The 24,210-nt window shown below is 63.2% G+C and overlaps 2 protein-coding genes across 4 annotated transcripts in view; one reads left to right on the plus strand and one right to left on the minus strand.

Moving 5' to 3' along the window:
- The first annotated feature begins 151 nt into the window (after positions 1-151).
- On the plus strand, positions 152-14,003 carry CASKIN2 (CASK interacting protein 2). Its single transcript, XM_032616149.1, has 20 exons — positions 152-285; positions 1,432-1,980; positions 6,016-6,067; positions 6,589-6,686; positions 7,089-7,234; positions 7,337-7,432; positions 7,511-7,641; positions 7,828-7,936; positions 8,313-8,421; positions 8,614-8,708; positions 9,167-9,428; positions 9,551-9,672; positions 9,772-9,832; positions 9,946-10,037; positions 10,236-10,346; positions 10,425-10,526; positions 10,616-10,754; positions 10,892-12,367; positions 12,459-12,681; positions 13,122-14,003. The coding sequence occupies exons 2-20, from the start codon at positions 1,887-1,889 to the stop codon at positions 13,210-13,212; spliced, it is 3,609 nt and encodes a 1,202-aa protein (XP_032472040.1). The 5' UTR covers positions 152-285; positions 1,432-1,886; the 3' UTR covers positions 13,213-14,003.
- The window catches only part of TMEM94 (transmembrane protein 94), a 34,716-nt gene continuing 24,318 nt past the window's right edge, over positions 13,813-24,210 (minus strand). Inside the window, exons 10-32 of one of the 3 annotated variants that reach the window (XR_004347424.1) lie at positions 23,896-24,012; positions 23,452-23,508; positions 23,046-23,150; positions 22,753-22,917; positions 22,363-22,572; positions 21,382-21,697; positions 20,759-20,932; positions 20,265-20,367; positions 19,926-20,143; positions 19,072-19,253; positions 18,839-18,977; positions 18,476-18,591; positions 18,252-18,351; positions 17,801-17,909; positions 17,417-17,606; positions 17,096-17,173; positions 16,722-16,842; positions 16,380-16,461; positions 15,964-16,112; positions 15,786-15,880; positions 15,599-15,692; positions 15,254-15,424; positions 13,813-15,076 (exon numbers count right to left, since the gene is read on the minus strand). Coding sequence is in view for 2 of the 3 variants with exons in the window: in XM_032616147.1 (XP_032472038.1) it covers positions 15,004-15,076; positions 15,254-15,424; positions 15,599-15,692; positions 15,786-15,880; positions 15,964-16,112; positions 16,380-16,461; positions 16,722-16,807; positions 17,096-17,173; positions 17,417-17,606; positions 17,801-17,909; positions 18,252-18,351; positions 18,476-18,591; positions 18,839-18,977; positions 19,072-19,253; positions 19,926-20,143; positions 20,265-20,367; positions 20,759-20,932; positions 21,382-21,697; positions 22,363-22,572; positions 22,753-22,917; positions 23,046-23,150; positions 23,452-23,508; positions 23,896-24,012 (3,129 nt within the window). In the remaining variant the exon portion in view is untranslated. The remainder of the gene's footprint in view (positions 15,077-15,253; positions 15,425-15,598; positions 15,693-15,785; positions 15,881-15,963; positions 16,113-16,379; positions 16,462-16,721; positions 16,843-17,095; positions 17,174-17,416; positions 17,607-17,800; positions 17,910-18,251; positions 18,352-18,475; positions 18,592-18,838; positions 18,978-19,071; positions 19,254-19,925; positions 20,144-20,264; positions 20,368-20,758; positions 20,933-21,381; positions 21,698-22,362; positions 22,573-22,752; positions 22,918-23,045; positions 23,151-23,451; positions 23,509-23,895; positions 24,013-24,210) is intronic. The other 2 variants (XM_032616147.1, XM_032616148.1) reach the window with 2 other exon arrangements.

Below are 24,210 nucleotides of genomic sequence, written 5' to 3' on the forward strand. Positions count from 1 at the left end.
AGCGTCCTCGGTCCGGACCAGAGGGGGGGGGCGGGGCCTGACGCGGATCGGGGCGGGGCCGTAGGCACTGACTGACAGTCCGACTGCGCTGCCGGGACGGTCCCTCCGCTCCCGATCCGGCCGGAGGGAGGGGGGAGGGGCGGGATTTCCTGCGGGAGGCGCCGAGCCGGCCTTGGAAAAGGAGAAGGAGGAGAAAAAGGATAAGGGGGGGCAGTGGGAGCCGCCGTCCAGAGTGCCAGGGACCGAGCAGGACCTGCCGGACCCCCGGCGGGGAGGCTGGGAGAGGTGAGACTGCGGGGACTGATCTGGGGGTCAGCACGCTTGAGGGCGGGCACAAACTAACTTTTCTTGCGGGATCCGCGGGCGCCTTCATCTGTCGTGTCCTTCCGTCCTCCTCGCTCCCCTGTACCGTCTTCCCGCATCAATTCCTCCGGCGCTTGGCCCTCCCGGTCCCTCCCGCCGCTTTGTTCCCCGGTCCGCCTGGGCTGGGCTGGGTTGGGGGGTTGCGCGGCGCTGGACTGGCATTCCGGGGGGCGGGGGAGCCAGCCCGACCCCATGCACTGCCAGGGGCGCCCTCCCCCAATGTCGGCCGCGGGCCTTGAGCTGGAGTGCCATCTGGTTTGGGCTTGGGACTTTTGGGGAGTAAGAGGACCCCAGCTAGGGCCCCAGGCCTGCACAGGTCTCATGCCACAGGACTCGGGCAACAAATTCTCGGCCACCTAGGAACTGACGTAAGCTTTTCCAAAGTGAAGTCTGGGCTCTGGGCCTCAGATTCAGGCTTGGGAGGGCAGGCAGCCCCATTTACCAGCAGTGCCCCGGCTCTCACCTCTGTTCTCCACCCAGCTGCTTCCCCATCCCACACAAGGGGTGAGGATGGGTCAACAACAGGTGCTGTAAAGCCTCCCTGTCCTGCAGGCAGACACCCCGCCAGAGATGGGGGGCCCTAACTCCCCAGTCCACCCTCTGAATTCATAAAGAGCCCTGGGGCTAGGGCATCTTGCTATTACAGCAAAGCTTGGATAGGGGAGGTTCTGGGGGCAGGCACCTTCCACAGGGGGTGACCCCTGCCCGTCTGCCTGTGCCTGACCCTCCCAGGCCCCACCTCCTGGCCCACCAGTTGTCTGTGGGTGTCAGAGCCTCAGGCTGTGGAGAACAGGCTGCTGGCCCGACCTGCCCCAGTGTCGTGCTGCCAGGGCCCCTCCTGCCCCAGGTTGAGGTGCTGCCAGGCCCTGGGGCCTCAGTGACTCAGCCTCCCCCTCCCAGAACACCACCTCCCCGCTTCCAAATACTCCTCTCATGCATGGCGGCTCCCTCCCCCTTTTGAGTGGCTCAGCCCCTCCCTTGACTCAGAAGGGCAGCCAGGGTGATTGGGGGACTCCCTGGAAGCCCTGTCTGTTCTTTCTCTGAGCCCTGCTTCTGGGACCCTTACAGACTCTGGCCCAGCCTTCAGCAGACCTTCAGCGGACCACACCTTCTGCAGACCCCTGAGACATGTCCACCGCTGCTGACTGAGGTGTGAGGGAATGCTGACTGCTCTCTGGGTGGGCACTGGTGCTCCTGAGCCACGTTGGAAAGATTGGCGCCCCCAGTCCTGGCCCATCCCTGGGCTGTCGGAAGCTGCAAGCTGATATCCGTTCAGATTTCCACACAGCCTCTGCCCCCTCAGAGATCAGCTTTCCCGCTTGTGGTGGCAGCTCACGAAGCACCTTGAGGGGGTACCCATCAGCGCCTAACAAGAAGCCCACTGCCTGGGACACCAGACACACTCCCCCTGGACGCCTGGCCCTCCAGAGGGCCAAGGGATGGCACCCTGACACCTCGGCTTAGACCCGTTTCCCTGCCTCTGCCCTGGACTCCTGAGCTCAGAGCCCAGCCCAGGGACCAGGATGGGTCGAGAACAGGACCTGATCCTCGCTGTCAAGAATGGAGATGTGACTGGTGTGCAGAAACTGGTGGCTAAGGTCAAGGCCACAAAGACAAGTGAGTACTTGACGGGGTGACTATCCAGCTAAGACCCTCCCCGGAGAGCCAGGCTGTGTAGAGAGGCCTGGGCGGTCACTCCGACCTGGGGACTTGGGGTGGGAGTGCCTCTGTGTGGGAGAGCCAGTGAGGAAGTTGGGTCCCCCTTGCTGTGAACCCTTAGGCAAGTCACTTTACCTCTCTGGGCCTCAGTTTCCTCACCTGTAAAGTAAAAGGATTGAAGTACATTCATTCTAAGTTTTTTGAGTGCCTATTGTGTGCCAGGCTCTAAGCACTGAGCCACAGCAGTGAACAAGACAAATGAGAAGTCCTGCCCTCATGGAGTTGCCTTTAGCAGGTGGTTTTTCCAGTGTGTTCTTTGGAGCCGTGGGGTTTCTGGCAGTGAGTTGGGAAAGACTGAATAGCTAGAGCTCAACCTCCACGCCCACCCCCCAGTTCAACCAGAGCATCTCTGTGTTTTTGTCAGCTTGATGGAGATATCTGTAAGATAGCTTTTTAAAGGGAATTCTGCTTAAAACAAAGTTCAACATTATCTAACTGCTTACTAAAGCCCCCATCCCCCTGACTTATCTGCCTGTGTCCCCTGGCGGGGGGTGTCCAAAGTTAATTTTCTGGAGGTCTCTCTGCAGCCTGGGGTCTCTAGTCGACAAGGTTGTGGGAGCTCTGTGCACAGGTGGCCACACCTGACTTCCATCTCCTGAGTATCTCTGCAGTGAGACCCTGCAAGGAGAGTAGACCTCTGGGCTCCAGGGCAAGCTCTCTGGACTGTCCCAGGAGGACACTGGACTTGTCCCCTTGAGTTCCTGGACCAGCAGGGACAGGAGATGGCTCCTGCCACCAGATTTGGGCTGGGGGAGAGAGGGTCCTTCTGGAGTGCTGGGGCTCTAGCCCAAGACACAGCTTGGCCCTCTGCACAGGAAGGAGTCCCCCAGGCTACCTGAAGATGTCCAATTATCCCCACCCACACCTGGGAGTGTGGGGTGCCGGAAGGAAGGATTTTAAGGGCCTGGGAGTTGTGCACGTGTGTGAGTGTCGCCACTTACACGCCAGGGCAGGACACCCGGGGTGTAGGGAGATGGAATCGTGAGGGGTGCTCTCTGTGCCCTGGGGGAGTGGATGCAGGGTGAGCCCGATGGGGGAAGGTGCCAAGGAGGGTCCAGGGAGGGCCCTGGAGGCCCCAGGGTGGGAGCCACTGCCCCTCCTCCCCTCACCTCTGTGTTGCTTTTGGCAACCTGCCCAGTAGGGCCTTGGTTGAGCTGCTGCCGGCCTCACAGCCCTGGGGCCTCAGACCTCAAAGTGAGGCCCTCAGGAGGGCAAGTGGCTGGAGGCTGGTGGCAGAAACCTTGCAGCCAGGCTCCTAGGCTCCGGGAAGGTCCCCTGTGCCCAGAGGGGGGAAACATCTGTGGAGGGAGATGATCCTTCCCCCGACTCCCCAGGGGACTTGCACAGAGTGTAGGCACAGGCACAGAGCGATAGGGTCCTGGAACCACCTGTCCCCCCTCCCAGTCCTCTGAGAAGCTGGGAAAGCTAGTGACAAAAAGGAGATCACAAGGTGACCTTTGCAGACCCTACAGTTTATGAAATATTGTAATCCCCTCTATTCCCTGGGAGATGGGTACTTCTACATGCACTTTACAGATAAGGAAACTGACACTCAGAGAGGGTTAGTGATTTGCCCAAGGTCACATGGCCATTGTGTGGCAGATCAAAGACAAGCCTGAGCCCTCTGCCCTGTGCTGCCGCACTCGGCTGCCCATCAGAATTATCTAGGGATACTTCTGCAAGTACAGACTCCCCGGTCTCTCCCAGAATTACAGAATCATCACAGAGAGCCTGGGACTCTGCAAATCCGAAAGTTCTTCAGGTGATTCTGGAGCAGTTCTGAGAAGGGAGGCTGGAAACCCCTGCTCCATACCCAGAAAGGCAAAGGAAACTGCTGGAAGGGAGGTGGCAGGGCTCCCTCTTTTTTCCCTCTGCCGGTGGCTAAAGCTTTCTGGCTGTCCAGAGAGAGGTGCTCCCTCGGCCTGCTGCATCTGATATCTGGTCACTGGGGGATGGCTTTCCCTGCCTACCCAGGTCCTCTTCAGGGAGCAGGTGGCTGGGAGGAGAGGGCTGCAGTTGCCCTGGTCTTGCCTCTGCCCTTCCTCCCACCCTCCCCTGCCCCCTTTTTTGAGCTGTCTCCTTCTCTGGCCAGAGGAAATGGAGTGGGCTGGGGGCGGCCTGCTGAGCTCACATCCTCTGCCCGAGCCTAAATCAGGAGGAGCGACCCTTCCACCCGCAGAGCCAGGCCTGGGAAGAAGGTTGTACCGCAGGGGAAGTGCCGGGAGCCACTGCCAAGAACCTAGGACCCTCCACCCTGAAGGTCCCCAGTTCAGTCACTCTGAGCCTCTCCCCACCGCCTTTCCGGCCATTGTTCTGGAAAGAACAGAGCCACCCAGCCTGGCCCTGCCCCTGTTCCTGTCCCTTCTGTCATGTTGTCCTGCCACTCCCCGGAGGGGCTGCCTCTCACCGCGGAGCTGCCCCAGCCCAGGCTGTCCAGGCTGGCAGTAGCTGGAGGGACTTTCTGTGCCTCTTCCCTGCTTGACCTCGTTGTCTTCACTGAGGCTCAGAGAGGTACCAGGGCTGGCCAAGGTCACACAGCCAGTAAGAGGGAGAAGAATTTGAATCACGCACTTCCTGCTTCTAGGGCCCCTGTTCTTTCCACTGCCCTGAATGGTTCTGTGTGACAAGGACTTTCCAAGGGGGCTACAGGAAGGCTGGGAGGCCTGGGTTTCTTTCCCGTGGCCCCCACCCCCTCACCTCTTCCGTCACTCTTTGACTCCGTATTTACCTTTTCGCTGTAACGCACTCGCCTCAGCCCTAAGCGTAGCTGTCTCCCCCTTCCCATCCTGTGCTCCTCACTGCAGGCTTGGTCCCTCCCTACTGGAATGAGGCCCTGTCTTGCTGGGGTATTCAGGGGCCCACCAGGGCCTGGGGGGCAGGCCTGGACCAGCATGCTTGGCGCCCTGCCCAGCCGGGTTGAGCCAGGCCTCCTCCTTCCCGGCAGGGGTGGGTTCCAGCAGGAGGCAGGGGCCCGCCTGTGACAGGCACTCTCCTTCCCCTCCGCAACACTCCTCGGGGCCCACCCCCTCCCACACCCTGGCTCACACGTGAAGCACACCTGTCTGAACCCCGTCCCTGTCGCCGAGAGGGGGATGAACCAGCATCCTCCCCTTGCTCCCCGGGGCACAGAGCTCTCTGCTAGGAGCCTGTGGGTGCAGAGTCAGCAGTTACTCCCCTGACAGGGGCCCTGGGGGGACTGTACCAGCTTTCGCTGGAGGACAGCCTCTTGGTAATAATGGCTAACATGTAAGGAGTGCTGAATGGTGAGAGCTCCCGTCTTTCACAAGGGTCAGGCATTGTACTCGCAACCCCCGTGAGCAACTTGTGTGATCAGCCCATTTTACAGATGAGGACACAACCCGAGAGGTCAAGTGACTTGTCCAAGATCACACCGCTAGTATGTGGCAGAGCCAGGGCGTGGTGAGGTCTATGTGAGGCCACCTTCCCCACTATGCTCCGCTTAGGGATGACCCAGGGCCGGGCAGTGTGGCCTTTGAGTCCAGCCCTGGCATCCGCCCTCTACTCTCGAGCTTCTGGTACCCTCTCCTTTCTCTCCCAGCCCCCTCGGCCCGTGGGACAATGAGGCTCACTCCTTGGCCCATTCAGGCAGGAATGCCAACCATGCGCTCGTGGGACCGTCCTCTGAGGGCACAGCATGCCAGTCCCCCCCATCTCCGCCCCCTTTGACCCTATAAACAAGCGGGGCTGGGGGCCCAGGGAAGCCAGGCCACTGCTGCAGCGGCGCCCTCCAGCTGATGGGCCAGGGTGGGAAGCCATAGGGACTGACAGCTAAAGGGCCATGGGGCAGGTGCTTTCCTGCACTCCAAGAGGTCAGCTGGAGGCGGGAGGTGGGCAGGGAGGGGGCGCTGGGTCAGGTGTGGGCAAGGGCGGCTCATTCGAGGGTGCCCTGATGCCTCCTGCTCTGACCCCCAGAGCTCCTTGGCTCCACGAAGAGACTCAACGTCAACTACCAGGATGCTGATGGGTGAGCGGGAGCCCCCGTCCCTCTTGAAAACTGTGGGGGGGGGAGGGGCAGTGGAAAGACCTGGGGCCTAGAGTCCCTTCCCCTCAAACTTGGCCCTTGAAGCGTGTTTGCCGAGAGCTCAGGGCCCTGCCTGCGCGCCTGCCCGTGGAGCTATCCCTGAGGGAGGGGAGGGGGCCCTGGTGCCTCTCTGAGAGGCCTCCTTGGGTCAGATTCCTGCTGGGCCCCCCTTTCTCCCTGGAGGGTAGGAGCCCTCGGGCTCCTGCTCCCACGGCCCCCTCCCCTGGGCCGGCTGTGAGGGAGGCCAGACAAACAGGCCTCTCAGCGCAGACACTGAGCCCTTTCATGCTGCAGCCCGGCTGCTCTGTGCTCCCGTGGCAGGGCTGGCAGGGTGGGGGGCCGGGGGTGCAGTGGCAAATAACTCATCCCTGACAGCCCCCAGGATGGGTCTGCTGTGGAAGACCAGGATTTGGGGGCGGGGGGCTGCTCCCTGACACCCCCGACCTTGTGTCCCACCACACCAGGTTCTCGGCTCTCCACCACGCCGCCCTGGGGGGCAGCCTGGAGCTCATAGCCTTGCTGCTGGAGGCTCAGGCCACCGTTGACATCAAGGACAGCAACGGTGAGAGCCCAGTGTACCCGCACCCCAGACCCTGTGGTCAGAGTTTGCCCCTGCTACATCGTAGCCATGCTAATAGATGTTGGCATAGCTTCTCTGAACTTGCAAATGCTTTACCTCTTCAGTCTTCACAGCCTTCTGGGGTAGTGGGTGGTACTGACATCCCATTATCCAGGTAAGGAAGCTGAGGTTACATCACCATTACAAGGTCACCAGATCATCCGTGGTGGACAAGGTGGGATTCTGGCTTCAGCCCCAGACAGTGGGACCTCTCCCTGACCAAACCCGGGTGAAGCCAGCTTCGCTTCTCCCCTCCAGCTGGGGTGGCTCCAGACTCTGCTCGGTTCCCTCCTCCGGCCCCACGCCATCCCTCGACCGCCTTTAGAAACCCCTTCCCTCTGACAGGCATGCGTCCGCTGCACTATGCAGCCTGGCAGGGCCGGCTGGAGCCCGTGAGGCTGCTGCTGCGGGCCTCTGCGGCCGTGAACGCCGCCTCACTGGATGGGCAGATCCCGCTGCACCTGGCTGCCCAGTATGGACACTATGAAGTGGTACGTGACCCTGCCAGCCTACAGGGGCACGGGAGCAGGGAGAGGGGGGCTGGCATGGGGGGCGGCCAGGCCAGACCCCTCACTTGGCTCCCTCCACCCCAGTCAGAAATGCTCCTCCAGCATCAGTCCAACCCGTGCCTGGTCAACAAGGCCAAGAAGACGCCCTTGGACCTGGCCTGCGAATTTGGACGGCTCAAGGTAGGGCCTGCTGCCCTTGGGGTACTGGGTTCTGGGGGGTCTCAGGAGGAGGCCCTACCTGAGTGCTGGTTGCTGCAGGTGGCCCAGCTGTTACTGAACAGCCATTTATGTGTGGCACTGCTGGAGGGTGAGGCCAAGGACCCGTGTGACCCCAACTATACCACACCCCTGCACTTGGCTGCCAAGAACGGCCACAGAGAGGTCATCAGGTACCCACCGGGGCCCCCCCAACATCCTCATCCTCTTCCGCTGGGACTGGCGACGTCCCCTCAGTGCCCCGCCCTGCTGCCCTCTTCACTCTCGCTCTGGGTCTCTCTCCCAGCCCCCGGCAATCGGCTTCCTCTCCTTCCCCACCCCCTGCCCTCTGCCCCAGTAACTCACCCTCCCCTCCACAGGCAGCTCCTGAGAGCTGGGATTGAGATCAACCGCCAGACCAAGACAGGCACGGCTCTCCACGAGGCCGCGCTGTATGGCAAGACCGAGGTGGTGCGGCTGCTCCTGGAGGTGCGTGTGGGCCCCTGGTCAGCCCGCGGGTGTGGACCCCTGGTCAGCCCGCGGGTGTGGACGGGTCCCCAGCGGGTGCCAGGTCCAAGACCGGCTGGGGAGGCAAGGGAGGGGGTCTCCACTGGCAACGTGGTGTTTTGCATATGGGTGGGGGCCGTGCAAAGTGGCTGGAGAGCAGATGGACCTGGTTCAAGCCCCGGTTCCGCCTTTTACTAGCTGAGTGACCTTGAGCTCATCCATGACCCTATCTCTGAGCTTCCACTTCCTCATCTGTAAAATCTGAAAATAGTTAACTACCTGCTGGGTAGCTGTGAGAACTGGGAGACGCGACAAACCAGGCACTCAGCACAGGCTTACCCCGCACTGTTGCACCCAGGGTGGGGTGGACGTGAACATCCGGAATACGTATAACCAGACGGCGCTGGACATCGTCAATCAGTTCACCACCTCCCAGGCCAGCCGTGAAATCAAGCAGCTACTGCGGGGTGAGCGTGTGGGGGAGAAGACCCAGCCCAGGGCATCCGGAGCCGCTCCAGAGGGTCCCAGGAAGCGGAGCAGGAGAGGATGCCATGCTTCTGGGCCCCGGGCTGGTCTGGGGGGTCATGAACAGGGGACTGGAGGGGTGGGAAGATGCCCTAAGGACCCTCAGATGACACCTGTCCTCCTTTTTCTTCTAGAGGCCTCAGGGATCCTGAAGGTCCGAGCACTCAAGGATTTCTGGAACCTCCACGATCCCACTGCCCTCAATGTCCGGGCAGGGGACGTCATCACGGTGAGGACCCAATGCAGGCATTCCTTTGAGAACACAAATGATTGCTGTCACCTCCTTGGGCACCTACTGTGGATCAGGCTCTGTGTTAGGGTCTTTATATGCACGACCTCGTTGAATTCTTCCCAATCCAGGTAAGGTAGGTGCTCTTACCATTTCCTTTCGGGAGCTGACAAAATTGAGGCTTAGAGGATGAAAGCAGTTTGTCCAAAGTCACAAGCTAGCAAGCAGTGGAGCTGGGATCTGAACCCAGGCTGACTCCAGCCTCTTGTTGGTATGCCCTGGAGGCACCCAGGGGATTGGGCTGGATGCTGGCGGCAGGGCCAGAGCTGTGGGCCAACTTGGGCACCAGAGGCCAGCTTCCCGGGGGGAGGGGAAGAGCTGGACCGCAGCTGCAGGGCTGGGCGCTTGGTGCAGCATGTGACCATGGCCTCGTCCGTCCCCCGGCCCATCTGCCACAGGTGCTTGAGCAGCATCCCGATGGCCGCTGGAAGGGCCACATCCACGAGAGCCAGAGGGGCACGGACCGTGTGGGCTACTTTCCCCCGGGCATCGTTGAAGTGGTCAGCAAGCGGGTGGGCGTCCTTGCACCCCGCCTCCCCTGTGCGTCCACCACCCTGCGCCCAGGCCTCTCCAGGACACCACAGCCCCCTGCTGATGACTCCCTGCACCCCCTTAGCTATGGCCAGCTGCCTCGGGTGGGCCTCAGCCCAGACAGCCCAGGTACCTCCTCCTGGGGGGGGCAGTGCTGGGTACTGGGGTAGACATCTGGCTCTGGCAAGCTGCCAGTCAGCTGTTGGCAGGGCCAACTGGGGCTCTAACCCCTTGGCTTCTGCCCCCCACAGCAGGTGACAGGAACAGCGTGGGCAGCGAGGGCAGCGTGGGCAGCATCCGCAGTGCTGGCAGCGGACAGAGTTCCGAGGGCACCAACGGCCACAGCACCGGCCTCCTTATTGAGAATGCCCAGGTGGGGGGGCGGGGGGGGGCGTTGGTTGGGACCAGGGCCGGGCCCCCCACACCCACTGCCAGTTCCCCAAGTGAGAGTCAGCTCCTTCCCTGTCTCCAGCCACTGCCCTCTGCTGGAGAGGACCAGGTGCTGCCGGGACTGCACCCCCCGTCCCTGGCAGGTAGGAAGGGAGACTGGGACCTGGGTGGGCTAGGAGCGGTGCAGGTGGGGAGGCTGAGGGCTTGGCACCCCTTCGTCCTGCCACCCTGATTCCATTTCTCTCCCTCCTCGAAGACAACCCAAACCACCGCCCTCTAGCCAACTACCGCTCCGGGGAGCAGCTCTTCACCCAGGACGTGAGGCCGGAGCAGCTGCTGGAGGGGAAGGTGTGACCTGCACTGGGGAGGGGGCTGCGGGTAGGGGTTGGGATGGGCCTCAGTGTGGACTTAAGTCCCTTCTCAGACCAGGCCCCTGGGGAGGCTGGGGTCAGTGGCAGGTCTGTGGCCTTGGCACCCCACCCCCGCCCCTGCCCCCGCCCCAGCAGACTCAGCTCCATTACCTTCACCCCTCCCCCCACACCACAGGATGCTCAGGCCATTCATAACTGGCTCAGCGAGTTCCAGCTGGAGGGCTACACTGCCCACTTTCTGCAGGCTGGCTATGACGTGCCAACTATCAGCCGCATGACACCCGAGGTAGGTGCTGCAGCGGGAGGGCAGTGCAGGAACCAGCGGGCAGAGGAGGAGGCCTGATGGCATGACTCTGTGTGGCAGGACCTGACGGCCATCGGGGTGACCAAGCCCGGGCACAGGAAGAAGATCGCCTCAGAGATCGCCCAGCTCAGCATCGCCGAGTGGTTACCCAACTACATCCCGGTGAGTGGGCGAGGGGCACGGGCTCCCACCGTCAGCTGTGGCTTTGCACTGCCTTCCTGGCTTGGGGGCTGACGGTGCTGCTTTTGCAGGCAGACCTGCTGGAGTGGCTGTGCGCGCTGGGGCTGCCGCAGTACCACAAGCAGCTGGCGAGCAGCGGCTACGATTCCATGGGGCTGGTGGCCGACCTCACCTGGGAGGAGCTGCAGGAGATCGGAGTCAACAAGCTCGGTGAGGACTGCCCTGGGCCTCTGGCTGGGCCCCCGCGTGCCCTGGAGGGTCTGCAGAATGTTTCGGGGGTCCAGGAGGGATGAGGGTGGCCCTTCCCAGCCCCAGCTAACCCTTCCGCCTCTGTCCACCCCTCTCAGGTCACCAGAAGAAGCTCATGCTGGGGGTGAAGCGGCTGGCTGAGCTTCGGCGGGGCCTACTGCAGGGGGAGGCCCCAGGTGACGGCAGCCGCCGGCTGGCCAGGGGCCCGGAGCTGATGGCCATCGAGGGGCTGGAGAATGGGGACGGTCCGGCTGTGGCTGGCCCGCGCCTCCTCACCTTCCAGGGCAGCGAGCTGAGCCCAGAGCTACAGGCGGCCATGGCAGGGGGTGGCCCCGAGCCGCTCCCCCTGCCCCCTGCCCGCTCCCCCAGCCAGGAGAGCATCGGGGCACGCTCACGGGGGTCCGGGCACTCGCAGGAACAGCCTGCCTCCCAGCCCGGTGGCGGAGACCCCAACACCCCACAGGAGAGGAACCTTCCAGAGGGCACAGAGCGGCCCCCTAAGCTTTGTTCCCCACTTCCTGGCCAAGGGGCCCCCCCTTATGTTTTTATGTACCCCCAGGGCTCACCCTCCAGCCCAGCCCCAGGGCCGCCTCCTGGCGCACCCCGGGCCTTCTCCTACTTGGCCGGGCCCCTGGCCGCTCCTCCAGACCCGCCTCGGCCCAAGCGCCGGTCCCACAGCCTGAGCCGCCCCAGCCCGGCCGAGGGGGAAGCCAAGGGGGAGGCCGAAGGGCCAGTGGATAGTGCCTTGGGCAGTTACGCCACCCTCACTCGGCGACCAGGACGCAGCGCCCTCGCCCGGACCAGCCCCAGCCCGACCCCAACCCGAGGGGCGCCCCGCAGCCAGTCCTTCGCCCTGCGGGCCCGCCGCAAAGGCCCCCCGCCCCCGCCCCCCAAGCGCCTCAGCTCCGTCTCCGGCCCCACCCTGGAGCCGCCGCCGCCGCCGCCGCCAGATGGAAGCCCGGCGCCCAAGGAGGGGGGGGCCCTGGGGCCCCGGAGGCGAACACTCAGTGAACCCACGGGCCCCTCGGAGCCCCCCGGCCTGCCCGCCCCGGCTGGTGCCTCATCGGACACGGAGGAGGAGGACCCAGGGCCCGAGGGGACACCCCCGTCTCGGGGCAGCTCAGGGGAGGGGCTCCCGTTCGCGGAGGAGGGGAACCTGACGATCAAACAGAGGCCCAAGCCGGCGGGCCCCCCACCCCGGGAGACGCCTGTGCCTGCTGGCCTCGACTTCAACCTCACAGAGTCAGACACTGTTAAGCGGAGGCCCAAATGCCGGGAGAGGGAGCCACTGCAGACGGCACTCCTGGCCTTCGGGGTGGCCAGCGCCACGCCCGGCCCCCCTGCCGCCCTGTCCCCGCAGACCCCCGGCGAGTCCCCCTCGGCCTCTGCCAGCCCTCCCCGGCCTGACCCTAGCAGCCTCCCAAACCCCGGAGCTCCAGCCCCTCTCTCTCCCAGCCCCCCGACGCAGCCCCCCGTGGCTCCCTGCCCGGGGCCGGCTCTGGAAAACAGTCGGCGGCCCGGGGAGATGGAGCCTCCGGCTCCCCCTGCTGCCCTCCTCAAGGTGCCCGGAGCAGGTATGAGGCGGGACCTGCGGGGAGAGGGTGGTGTTGGCAGGGCTCGTGCCCAGCCCAGCTGAGTCACGAGCCAACCTCTTTGTCTCTGCAGGAACAGCCCCCAAGCCTGTGTCTGTGGCCTGCACCCAGCTGGCATTTTCCGGCCCTAAGCTGGCTCCCCGGCTCGGCCCCCGCCCTGTGCCCCCTCCAAGGCCAGAGAACACTGGGGCCACGGGCGCAGGCCGGGCCCAGCAGAGACTGGAGCAGACCAGCTCATCCCTGGCAGCTGCCTTGCGGGCCGCGGAGAAGAGCATTGGTGCTGAGGAGCGAGAGGGGTGAGGGGTGCTGGGTGCTTCGAGGGGGAGAAGGCGGCCTAAGAGCAGCTCCACCCGAATCCTGAAGCCTTTTCCCAGGGTTCTGGGAATGATGGGAGGGGGATGTCACCGTCACGTTGGGCAGATCCTCAGGCTGGGGGGCCCCTATCGGGATGGGAGGAGCCTGGGCCTGGGGTCACCCGGATCTGACCTGCAGGGAATCCTGGTGGCCGCCACTTAGAGGCACGTGAGCTTGGGCAAGTCACTTCTCCCTGTGAGCCCCAGCGTCTCTGTGCAAGGAAGGGAACGGTAACTCCTACTGCCTCGGGAAGTTGTGAGAATTAGGAGGAGACGCACACAAAGTGCGCGCACCAGCCACGCTCTCGGTAGCAGCCCCCTTGCCCAGGGCCAGCAGGGTGCAGACCGCTGGCTGATCTGACCTGCTCCTTCCCCTGCTGCAGCCCCCCGGGCACCTCCACCAAGCACATCCTGGATGACATCAGCACCATGTTCGACGCCCTGGCTAACCAGCTGGATGCCATGCTGGACTGAGCCGGACCTGCTGGCAGCTCGCAGCAGTGCCCACCGTGACCTTCCTCAGCCACTGCCTTTCCCCCGGCACGGACTCCGCCCCTGCCGCCCTAGCGGGGTCCCTCCTGCTGCTCCAAGCCAACGGCTGTCGGCCCTAGGGCTCTGGGAGGCAGCCCCCAGGGGAGCTGAGGGGACTCGTCAGAACCTGACACCTCAGCAGAGCCCCCTCCCAGTGTGTAACCTGACGGGACGGCCCTGCCTTTTGGACAGGGACCCTGGTGAGAGCTTCCTCTCCAGGAAGAAGGAGGTGGTGGCCGGGCTTCTGGGGTACCTCCTCTGTCCCCCCAGTGTCTCGATCAAGCCCCTGTGCCAAGGCCCTCTGGCCACCCACTGTGCCGTCCTGGCGCCGAGAGGCTGGAGGAGGCGGTGTGTCTGCCCTGGTCCCCCGCATGTCTTCCCAGGACATGTAAACAAGCGGCCAGGCCAGTCTCCGCCGCCGCCCCTGCCTGCCCTCAGTGAGGCAAAGCTGGTGGGGGGTGGGAACAGTGGGATTCACAGGTCCCCCGAAGTCCAGACTTTCCCAACTGTAAATGTTATTTTTTAAGCAGAGAGAAATGCATATATTTTAAATGGAATTTATTCTATCTATAACTGCCTGAGAGGACGCAGTGGGGGAGGGGCGTCGGACCACAGCAAGAGCACCCACTGCCCGCCTTGGGGCTGGAAGCCTGACCTGGTTGGCCCAGGCCCCGGCTCTGTAACCATTAACCTCTTCCCCCAACTAACACCAATGAAAGTGTCATTCCACGTGATCAGGCTGTGTGTTTGGATCTGCGCCACGGACCTCTGAGCCAGGGGTCGCGCCTGAGCCGGACCCGAGCGCTCCCACTGATGCGCAAGGAGGAAGGCTTGGGCCCTCCCCTCCTCACCTTTGCGGAGGGGCTCGGTCACTGGCCGAAGCCCTGGGTAGGTCCGTTAGTGGCTGCCTCGTGGACCAGCCACAGGTTTTTCTTCAGGAATTTATCAGTTTTAATACAAACCAGTCTGTATTCATTCCTAAAAGGCTCATTTCCAGTAAAAAATAATACACCAGTGAAAACATTCTCACAGGATAACTAGGGCCGGGGCTGAAAGGAGCCCTGGGCTGTACCCCAGGACTGGCTCTCTCCGCCAGCTTGAGGGCAGGCACAGGAGAAGGTTCCAGGGCCAGGCGGGGGCTCTGCCGCATCTTCAGATCTCTGTGTGAGGCTCCCCCCCGCAACAGAGGAAGGGAGGGAAAGTACTCAGGGCCAAATCCAGGCCCCTGCCCCAGGAATACAGGATGAGAGGGGCACAGGGAGGATGAACCACCACCCCTGCCTTCAACAGTGGCCTAGAGAGCTGTTTGGACCTCCCACGGCTGCTCTCTCACAAAAGGTGGCAGCTCAGCCCCATGGCTCATAGCCCTGCCTGAAAACCCAAGAGCAGAGGGCGCTGCATTCGGTGACCCTGAAGGGGCGCGGCCCACAGGTGGAGGGGGCTGAGGGCCCCTCTTTTAAGCGCACGAGGTCGTACATTCAAGAGTCCAGGGGTGCTCCCCCTGGTGAGGAAGAGCCAGACTGTCCTGATGCCAAGGCCACAGCTCAGCATCTGTTCAGTAATTCCCAGGGGGGCAGGACGACAGCTGGGTCTGACACCGGGAGTTGGGCCTCCAATGCCATAGGGCGCAAGAGCAAACCCTGAAACATTCATGATATCAACTCCCCAGACTCAGAAATGGGTCTGGCTTTAGCCCTAGGATCCAGGGCAACTATGACCACCACGGCCAGTGGCTCAGAAGGGAGAGTTCATGCCCAGCTTAGTTTCAAACTGCAGTTTCTGTCGCTTCTGGTAGCGGACCCGGACCCTGGTAGGGCGGGAGATTAAAGTCCAGGTTAGCGCAGACCTCCAGACCAGGGGACGGGCAGGACACCCGAGGAGGAGGGCGGGACGGCAGTGGGAAGGCAGGGGAACGGTGCCCCTGGAGGTGACGGGCTTAGGGAACACACCCAGGCCCAGAGGGGGCACCTAGCCGGCGGCTCACCGAATCTCGTGCAGCTTCACGATCTCGTTGGTGACCACCACGAGGACCAGGGAGAGGCAGCCCAGGAGCCACGTCAGCAGAGGCACGTCCTCCAGGCCAAAGTGGACGTGGCTGTCCCTGTGCGTCCACAGCTGCAGGTCCACTGCTGTCTGGACCACCTGCCCCAGCAACCTGCAGGAGGTGGCAGCCCTGCGTCAGCGGGGTCTCTTGCTTCCTTCCCTGCTTTTCTCAGCAGGAACAGCTTAAGGAGGGCACCCTTCAACCTCTGGCCCCAAGCCCGCCCTCAAATCACAGCCCCGCTGCAGCCACTCCCCTGCTCCCACCCTCCATCCCAGAAAGACTCACACCACGGGCACGGTCACCGCCCACCAGAGGTTTGTCAAGGGGCTCTTTCTCCACAGGGGCTTGGTGCGATGCACGTGGGTGATGGAGATGAAGACTGGAGAAAATGGGGTCAGTGGTGGGTGTCAGACTTCTCACGGCCAGAGGCCTGGTCCCCAGGGTGCCTCACCAGCCCCGGGGAGCCCCTCACCAGTGTGCAGGACGGTCAGGGCGGCGGCGAGCTTCTGAGCCGGCAGCAGCCCGTTGGCGAAGTCGTCAAACCAGGCTGGAGCCGTGTCGGCGTGGCTGCCAAAGCAAGGTGTGGGCTCAGCTTTTCCTCTGGGCCCCGGGGAGGGAAACCAGGGCGGGGGTGTCAGGATGGGACCCACCTGGGCAGCATGACGGAGGAGCAGTTGGTGAGGTTACGGACCCGGGAGCTGTCGCAGAAGCTCTGCAGTGTGAAGCCAAAGCAGATGAGGCACGAGCTGATGGTGAGGCTGAACTTGAGCAAGAAGCAGAGCAGGAAGTAGTGCTGGGTCTGCGGGAAGAGGAGGCCCGTCACTGCTGTGGCAGCCGCCCCTCTGGCGCACGGATTCAACGGGGTCCTCAGTCAGTGGGCGGGCCCGGGGGATAAGGAGCAAGGATCTTGCCCAGCTCTTGTACCACCCCTCCCCCTTGGTCTGGGGAAGTTCGGATGGAATTCCTCCCCCTGCCCCAACCCCACTTCCCTCCCCCAAGGCTCAGTCCCCTCCATACCGACATTCCTCAGGAAAAGCCCAGGCTCACAGGGCTCCACGTTGCTTACCTTCTTAGGAATGGACTGAAGGTTTTTCCCCGTTGCCATAGACATGATGGAGCTATGGGGGGGCTTCCCCAGCAAAGAGATGCTGAAAAGCAGGAACTTCAGTGAAGGGTGGTGACTGTGACCCTCTGTCCCCCAATTCTCATGTGGGAAGGACTTAGGGAGTCCTGAGAGTGAGGGCAAGTCTGCTGGGCAGATGGGATAAGACAAGGGAGACAGTGCCCCCGGGCCTCCTGTACCAGAAGTGAGCACTGAGCATGGCTTCCTGAACCTGGGCTCCTGGGGACACGCGGTGACATCCCAACCCTGCCTGCCTGGGCACGGAGGGGCGGCCCGGCCTCTCACCTGAGCAGAGGGTAGCAAAAGCAGGACAGCCACAGGATATCGGTGGTGCTCAGGATTGGCGGCAGCTGGACGAGGCAAGAGAGGAACTGGACCAGGAGAAGCCAGGAAGCACGATGAGATTCTGGCAAAGAGTAAGACACTGGGAGCCCCAGGGCTGACTCGCCCTGTGCCCAGACGGAGACTCACGTCCTGGCTGAGAGGAGACGGCGCTGGAGGGGTCACTATTCTGCCGGCGGGGTCATCTCCAAAAGCCCAGGGGGTTCACAGAGGCTGTGGGGGCCCCCCAGCTGTGCTGCATCCTCCCAGCCTCTCAACCGGCCCTTGAGTGAAGGAGTGAGCAGGGAGGGGCGATGCCCGTGCTGGCCCCACCTCACCTGGATGACCACGAGAGTCAGCTGGCACTGCAGCAGGAAGAGGAAGCACTTGCGAATGCCGTAGGTGGCGTGCCGAGCCTAGGGAGCGGGAGGGGCAGGTTGTGGTCTCTTTCAGGCCCCACAGCTGATAAGCTTCAGCCAAGAGCCAGATGCCCCAAATGTTCCCGCTAGGGAGGGGCGGAGGCGAACTCAACCGCCTGGGAGAGCTTCGCCTGGAGGTGAACCACCCTTGGGAGCTCAGGCCGGTCCTGCGTCACGACTGCCCGCCCCGAGCAGGACCTGCGCCCCTGCCCCCGAGCGCCCCCAACCCCGAGCCCCCACCTGCTCGATGAGCCGGATGACGCTGATGGTCTCCTCCTGGCGGAAGGTCAGGGAGCAGGGCAGGCTGTTGAGCTGCCCCGAGAGCTGCAGAGGAGAAAGGCCGTCCGAGGCCTGGGCCATGCTGGTGCTGGTGGCGTAGCCAAAGGTCTCCCAGGAGCAGCGGGACGGGTACAGGGGATCCAGGGCAATGCTGCTCAGCGTACGGGGGGAAGCATACCCATCAGCTGAAGCGTGCCGAGACCCCGTCTCCCACGGGACTGAGCAAGCACCCGCTCCCTCTTCTCCCCGCCAAGTCCAGGTTCCTTGGTCCCGACCAGGGCAAGATCCGTTGTGGGGTCTCCGGGAGGAAGAGGCTGGCCTCCGGCCCTGGGGTGTCACGCTGACCTGATATCACTCTGGAGGAAGAGGCAGCTGTTCCGCAGGTTGGCAGAGCTGCCCAGGCAGCAGGTCACCTCCCCATATTCCTGCATGATCTTGATCATCTCACACATGGCTGAAGCAGAGTCGGGGGGCACGAGAGTCAGGCAGGCGAGCCCCACGTGGGGTGCTGGGCAGAGACCCCCAGGACAAAGCAGGAGACAAGGGAAAACAGGCCCCTCTTTGGGACCATCCTGCCCCCAATTTCGTGAACATCGTATGAATACTGTCACTTCTGACTCCCTAGAACGGGCCACCAAGGCTCCAGCCCGCAAGACCCCCAGCTCCTCCCAGCCCAGGTTCCTCCGCTCCCTGCGTGGGAAACCAACATCGCTCCGGAGCCCGCGGGGTGCCCACGCACCGGCAGCGCTCCACACAAGGGCCGGGCTGGCCGAGTAGCCGCCACCACGGTACTCACTCTCGGGGGTGCAGTCGGTGAAGAGGGGCACGAGCAGGGGCACATTGTCGATGTTCTGCAGGTGGGGCCGCACCTGGTGGATGCCCCGGGGCAGCTTGGCCTGCAGAGAGCAGAGGTGCCAGTTGCCTCAGGGTCCCTCCTCCCTCACTCCCCTGCCCTGGACAAGCCACGGGCCAACCCCAGGGCTCTGGGGACACAGACACCCCACCACCACCACATCGTACCCGGTTGCAGTCCTCCAGGAAGCTGGGGAGGTCGCTGTCCGTGGGCTGGAAGCTAATGAGGTCCGAGCGACCCTCCTCCTCCATTAGGAGGAGCCCTTCCGCATCATCTCGGGACACTGTGGGGACAAGAGCCTGCCCCTCACCTTGGGGCCAGACTTCTGGGGGCCTTTCCTCGCCTTGCAGATGACGCAAAACTTCCTGTTTCGAGGGGTCCTCCCCCCCACCCCATCGACTGCCGTTGCCGCGGGGAGATCAGAGCCATCTTCCAAGGGAGGGATCCGTGGAGGCTCTTTCTAGTTGTAGCCCCAAGGAAGGGGAATGACCCACACCCACCTCGTGTCCACACCAAACCTTTGCCCTCACCCTGATTCAGGTCATCGTGCAGGGATCCAGTGTGGCTTGGACTGGAGGGGGGGATCTCAGAGCCGGGCATGTCACCATTGGGCGTGAGGGAGATGTGACAATTCCAGCCCGTCTCCAGGCCCATCTTTTCTGCAAACACCTGCACCGGGAAGATGGCAATGAACAGATGGGCCCAAAGGGTCGCGTGGGGAAAAGGGTCAGTGGGAGCAGTGGTGCGGGGGGGGCTCCCCCACCTTGCTTTTGAGCTCATCCTCCAAAGAGAAGTAGACGAAGCGGATGCAGGCATTGACCAGCCCGTCGATGAGGCGCACGATGTCCAGCCGGGCCTGGTACTGGGAGGACACCATGCCCATGAAGATCTGCCCGCTCAGGGCCTGCATGCAGTCTTCCTTCTCCAGCACCTCCCCGATCCCTTCTTCAGGAGGCATAAGGCACAGAGCCCGGCCAGGACACGGCCCAGGCAGGACACCCAGGAACCGGCAGATCGCAGGAGGCAGCCCGGGGCCACGCATGCAGACGCCATGCCCAAATCAACAAGCACATGGGCCCCAGGGGACCACACACGCAGCCACACACATGCACAACCAAGACATCGAGAAGCCAACAGACACAGGGGAAAAGACAAGGAAAGGTACTCATCAGTCAGGTGACAATCCCTGGTCCAGGGCTAGGGGGCGGGCCCCACCCTCAGCAATGGCTTCGGTTCATGGTCTCTGGGGTCATGAGACCCCAGAAGGCTGTGTGTTTGGCGGAGTGGGGAGGGGTGGGTGGAGCTCTGAGTCCCTCTGCTCCAGCAGGCTTTGTGACCCGGTCCTTTGTCTGACTCAAATAAGGCTAATGCTCTATACACGCTACTGCTTTATAACCTTCAAAGAAAGCACTTCGCTATCTGTCATCCCACTGGAGCGGCACAATGAACCCGTGAGCAGGGCAGACAAAGCACCTGGTTATAGATGAGAATAAGGGACTCGCCCACGTCACCAGACAGTGAGAGCCACCGCGGTGTTCCAGGTCCTCTGCTACGGTCTGGTCCAGGCCACTGGAAGCCCTCCCGGCCCCCGGCCCCCAGGCACAGGGCCCACAGTACCGTCTGAGCTCCAGCTGCCGCGGCGGGCACTCAGCTTGATGGGAACGGTGCTGGGCAGCTCACACGTGGTGAAGATGCTGCTCCGGCCGGGCGCCTGCACCAGCTCGATGCACTTGCCGTTGAGCTGGGACGACAGGGCACAGCTCATGGGCTTGTAGGCGAAGGCAGAGCAGTAACCAGACAGGCAGGCTCGCTGGTAGAAATCCAGCACTTTCTTTCTGCCGGGGAACCGGGGTGGAAGTGAGGTGAGTGGTCCTGGGATGCCCCACCCCTGGGAGCCGGGCAGGCAGACCACCAGAGCTGACTGCTCCCGCCCCTGGCATCTGCTTCCTTACCTACCTGTCGGAACCCGAAAGAGGGTAGATGTCGGCTCCATCCCAGAAGTCTGTGCAGGCCTCCAAGACCACGTCGGCCGTGCCGTGGGACAGCATCTGTTCTGTGCCTGAGGGCGGTGGCGGGGAGAGGAAGGCCAAGCCATGAGTGCCCAAGCCACCTCACCTCCGGGGACATACTGCCACCCTTGAGAAGGGCACTAAAGGAGCCCCTGGGGGATGGGAACTCCCCAGGCCTCATGGCAGCAAACCTGTAGGCAAGGCCACTGGGTGCATAACGCAGGCTCTAAGCTGCCGGTCCTCCAGACAGTCCCATCATCTGTGGCCACCACCATCCCAGCCCCCGTCCCCGAAGCCAATCTCTGCCACGTTTGAGATCTCGGCAGGAATCTAATGCTCGTCGGCCCAGCGCTCCCTAAAAAAAGACACCCTAAAAAGAGCCCCGCCCCACCCAGCTCCTGGGAGGTTTGGCCTGATGCGGGCGGAGCCGGGGAGGCTCACTGGTGGTGGTGTCCTTGATGAAGAGGCTGATCATGTGGCTGAGCGGGGGCCGCCGCTTGGTGACACAGGAGAGCCTCCCCAGCGAGGTCTCCTTCATGGTATCGGCGCTGGGGAGGCGGTAGAGCGCAAGGTGGTTTCCCTGCTTGAAGAGCTCCTTGGCCCCGGGAGTGAAGCCTGCAGGAGGAGGGATAGCACGGGGCCTCTGGGAGGAAGCCCACCCCCACACAACACCCTCCCTGGCAGGGAGGGAACCCCAGTCAGGCTGGGCGGCTTCCCTCCACGCATCCATCCCACAGGCAGTTATCTTCCCGGATGAGGAAGCGCCGTCAAGCGGCGGAGCCTGGTTAAAGGGGATGATCAGGGAATTCCCTGGCGGTCCAGTGGCTAGGACTCTGCGTTCTCATGGCTGAGGGCCCAGGTTCGATCCCTGGTCGGGGAACTAAAATCCCACAAGCCTCGTGGCACGGCCCAGAAGAAAAAGGGGGGTCGATCAGAAGCCCAAAGGGTTGCTGGTGCTCTTGAGCAAGGCCACGCCCGGGCCTGGCACGTTTGGAGCCAGGGGCCCAGCCTCTTGGAAGAGGCCGGCAGCTAGCCCAGCCGCCACCCCTGCGGTGGCCACGTACCAATGAGGCGGGCGAGCTCGCAGAGGCCCCAGGGCACGTGCACGGGCAGCACGGTGCCGTGGCTCTCCTGCAGGGCAATGTTGCACAGGTGGTCTGAGAACCGGCACAGCCGCTCGGTGACGCTGGCGTTGCACAGGTTCAGCAGCACGTTGAGGCCCAGGGGCTTGAGGGAGGTGAGGTGGAGCTGCCAGTTGGAGTCATCAAACTGGATGCAGGAGGGATTCTGCTGGTCCTGGGACAGGCTCAGCATCTCCAGGTGGTAGTCACACACGAAGTCCTCGGCCTCATAGGGCTCGCCCTCCAGCCCGTGCTGGGTCTGGAGGAGATGTGGAGGGGAAGAGGGGCCTCAGGCTGGGAGGGGTGCGGCGGGTGCCCCCGAGGGAAGGCAGCGCCTCCCAGCAGGGCGTGCTCGAGCTCGCGCTCTCCCATCCCTCTCGAAAGCCCTTCCCTGTCCTTCCCGGCTCCTGGCTGCTTCTAGGATCTGTGCCCAACAACACTGTCACCAGCTCAGAGGAGGTTGTCCAGACCAAGCAAGGAACAACGAAGCACCTTTCTCAGCCAGGGGAAACATTTTTAGAAGGAGCCACTGGCTTTCTGTCTTTTGTACTTTTTTTTTTGTTTTTGGCCGAGTGGCATGTAGGATCTTGGCTCGATGGAACCCGCGACTCCTGCAGTGGAAGTGCTGGCACCACTGGACCGCCAGGGAAGTCCCGGCTCTCTGTCTCTTGAAGGTTGTGATTAGGAGGAAGGGGCTTGCCCCAACCAATTACCACCATCAGAGAAACACGGAAAATGGGGAAGGGCCTACTTCACGGAAAAGCCGTGGGCGAGGCCTCAGGAGGTCCGAGAACAGAGGCCAAGACGGCTGTGCTTCAGGCTCCATCCATCCAGGCCGGGCTGCACCCCTGTGGCCCCTTCGGCAGGGGAGGCCAGGACGCCCTGCAGCTGACAAGCGGGCTGCTCTCCGCCCTCTCCCCTCACCTTGCCGGGGTCTTCTTCACCGCCTTCTATGTCCCTGCTGAAGCTCACGCTGGAGCCGGACAGGTGTTTGCTGCGGCCGTAAGCTCTGTGGTGAGAGGAGGGCTCGGGGGCCTTGGGGCCATCGCCTGGCCAGTTGCCGCGCTCCTGCTCATTGGAAAGGTGCAGGGTAGGGTTCAGGGAGCCGGCCAGGAGGGCGTCTCGTTCACGGGGCTGAGGAGAGCAAGGAACACAGGCCTCGGACCGGCGTCCCGACGGCTGCCACAGGCCAGTGAGGCAAGGCTGTTTCGTCCCCTCAGGGCGTCATCTCCGAAGCAGATCCTGAGGCCTGAGCCCTCCTCCCCGCTCCTCGCCTCGCCCTCCCTGAGGCTACCAGCCGGGCCCAGGCCATACCTCCTCCTCCACCTCGGGATGGCAAAAGGAGCGCGTGGACAGGTCATCCGTTAGGTCCTCGTGGCTGCTGTGCGGGGGCTCCACCTTTCCGCTGAAGAACAGCACGGTCTCCGGGCTGGGGTTGGGCCATGACAGGATCCCCTGTTTGTCCACACAGCACAGGACCTGCAGGGAGAGAAGAGGACCGGGAAGGGGCCTTGGAGGCCCCCAAGCCGCCAGGGGCCGCTTAAGTGACCAGACACGGCCAGAGAGCAGCCTGTCGAGGCCAGGTCCTCCCACGGGGCCCCCCTCACCGTGACGGAGCCCAGGCTGTGCAGCAGGCTGGAGCTGTGGCTCAGCGTAGGAGACGTCCCCTGGATCACCCGCAGGAAGTGGCCCCAAATGCAGCGCAGCATCTCCTGAGGGCAGAGACAAAGCCCGCGAGGCCGGCTGGGGCTTGGCCGTATTTCCCTGGAGATGGCCTCTGGGGCCGACAGAGGAAACGGTCCCGGGAGCACCAGGAAGTTGGGTGGAAATGCCTGTGTCCAGCACGGCAGTGACACATTACCCATGTGGGACGGGTGGACTGAGGGGCTCCAGGAGCCCGTGGGAGGCTCAAAGGCCATAAAGTAGGGGAGTCCCAGGGTTCCAGCAGGGGCCCTAGGGAGCGCGGGCTGGGGGTACGGGGCCTGGAGCAGAATCCATCCTGGGTGAGTGTACCTGAGAGGAGACGGCTTCGGTATAGCTGCTCAGAGTGTCCTCCGAGAACTTGGCCAGCTGTGCGGAGAAGAGGGTGTAAGACTCGGGGAGGAATCCGCCGGCCTCTCACAGGCCTCCGAGCTGGCGGGTGGGGCCTCGTGCCAGCAAGGCTCCCGACGCCTTTGGTGAAGGACTCCCGGGCAGCCCTTGAATCCCCCGTCTGCTGACAGCCCGGGTGGACACTCAGCCACCCCCAGGGCCTGGTCTGGAGACCCGTCTGGCTGGAGAGGGCAAAGCACTCGGAGAGCTGTCCAGGCCCTGCCTGTCGCTGGGCCACGGGGTAGGGGTGGGGCTGGACTTCTGCCCTGTCTGCTGGGGCACAGCCGACTCTTTTCATTCCTGTCTTTGGTTCTTTTTGCACTGTCCCCCGACCCCCACCCGCCCCGATGCCTCGGAACAACCTACCAGGGAGCTGGGGGAAGCCTTGCTCATCTGGGCCAGGACACGGGCTTCTCCACAGGCAGTTGCCAGGACCCAGAGCACAGGGAAGAGCAAGGGGAGGATGGGCAGGACGCCATTCACCTGGGAAGGAGCGAGCCACACAGGCTCCCTGAGATGTGCTGGCGGCCGGACAGAGGGAAGGGCTTCCCCGGCCCTGGGGCCCTCCCCTGAGTAAAAAGGACAGCTAGGGGCAGGAAGGGAGGAAGGGAAGCAGGCGTTCTGAAGCTAAGCCTAAGAGACCCCTGGGCTGCAGAGAGGGAGGGGCAGTCAGGGCACCAC

The sequence above is a fragment of the Phocoena sinus genome, chromosome 20 (genome assembly GCF_008692025.1).
Source record: "Phocoena sinus isolate mPhoSin1 chromosome 20, mPhoSin1.pri, whole genome shotgun sequence".
Classification (NCBI taxonomy): domain Eukaryota; kingdom Metazoa; phylum Chordata; class Mammalia; order Artiodactyla; family Phocoenidae; genus Phocoena; species Phocoena sinus.

Coding starts and splice junctions, on each gene's coding strand:
- CASKIN2 (XM_032616149.1), top strand. CDS start 1,887: ATGGGTCGAGAACAGGACCTGATCCTCGCTGTCAAGAATGGAGATGTG. Junction 7,235..7,336: donor AGTATGGACACTATGAAGTG/GTACGTGACCCT, acceptor CCTCCACCCCAG/TCAGAAATGCTCCTCCAGCA. Junction 9,429..9,550: donor CCTCAGCCCAGACAGCCCAG/GTACCTCCTCCT, acceptor TGCCCCCCACAG/CAGGTGACAGGAACAGCGTG.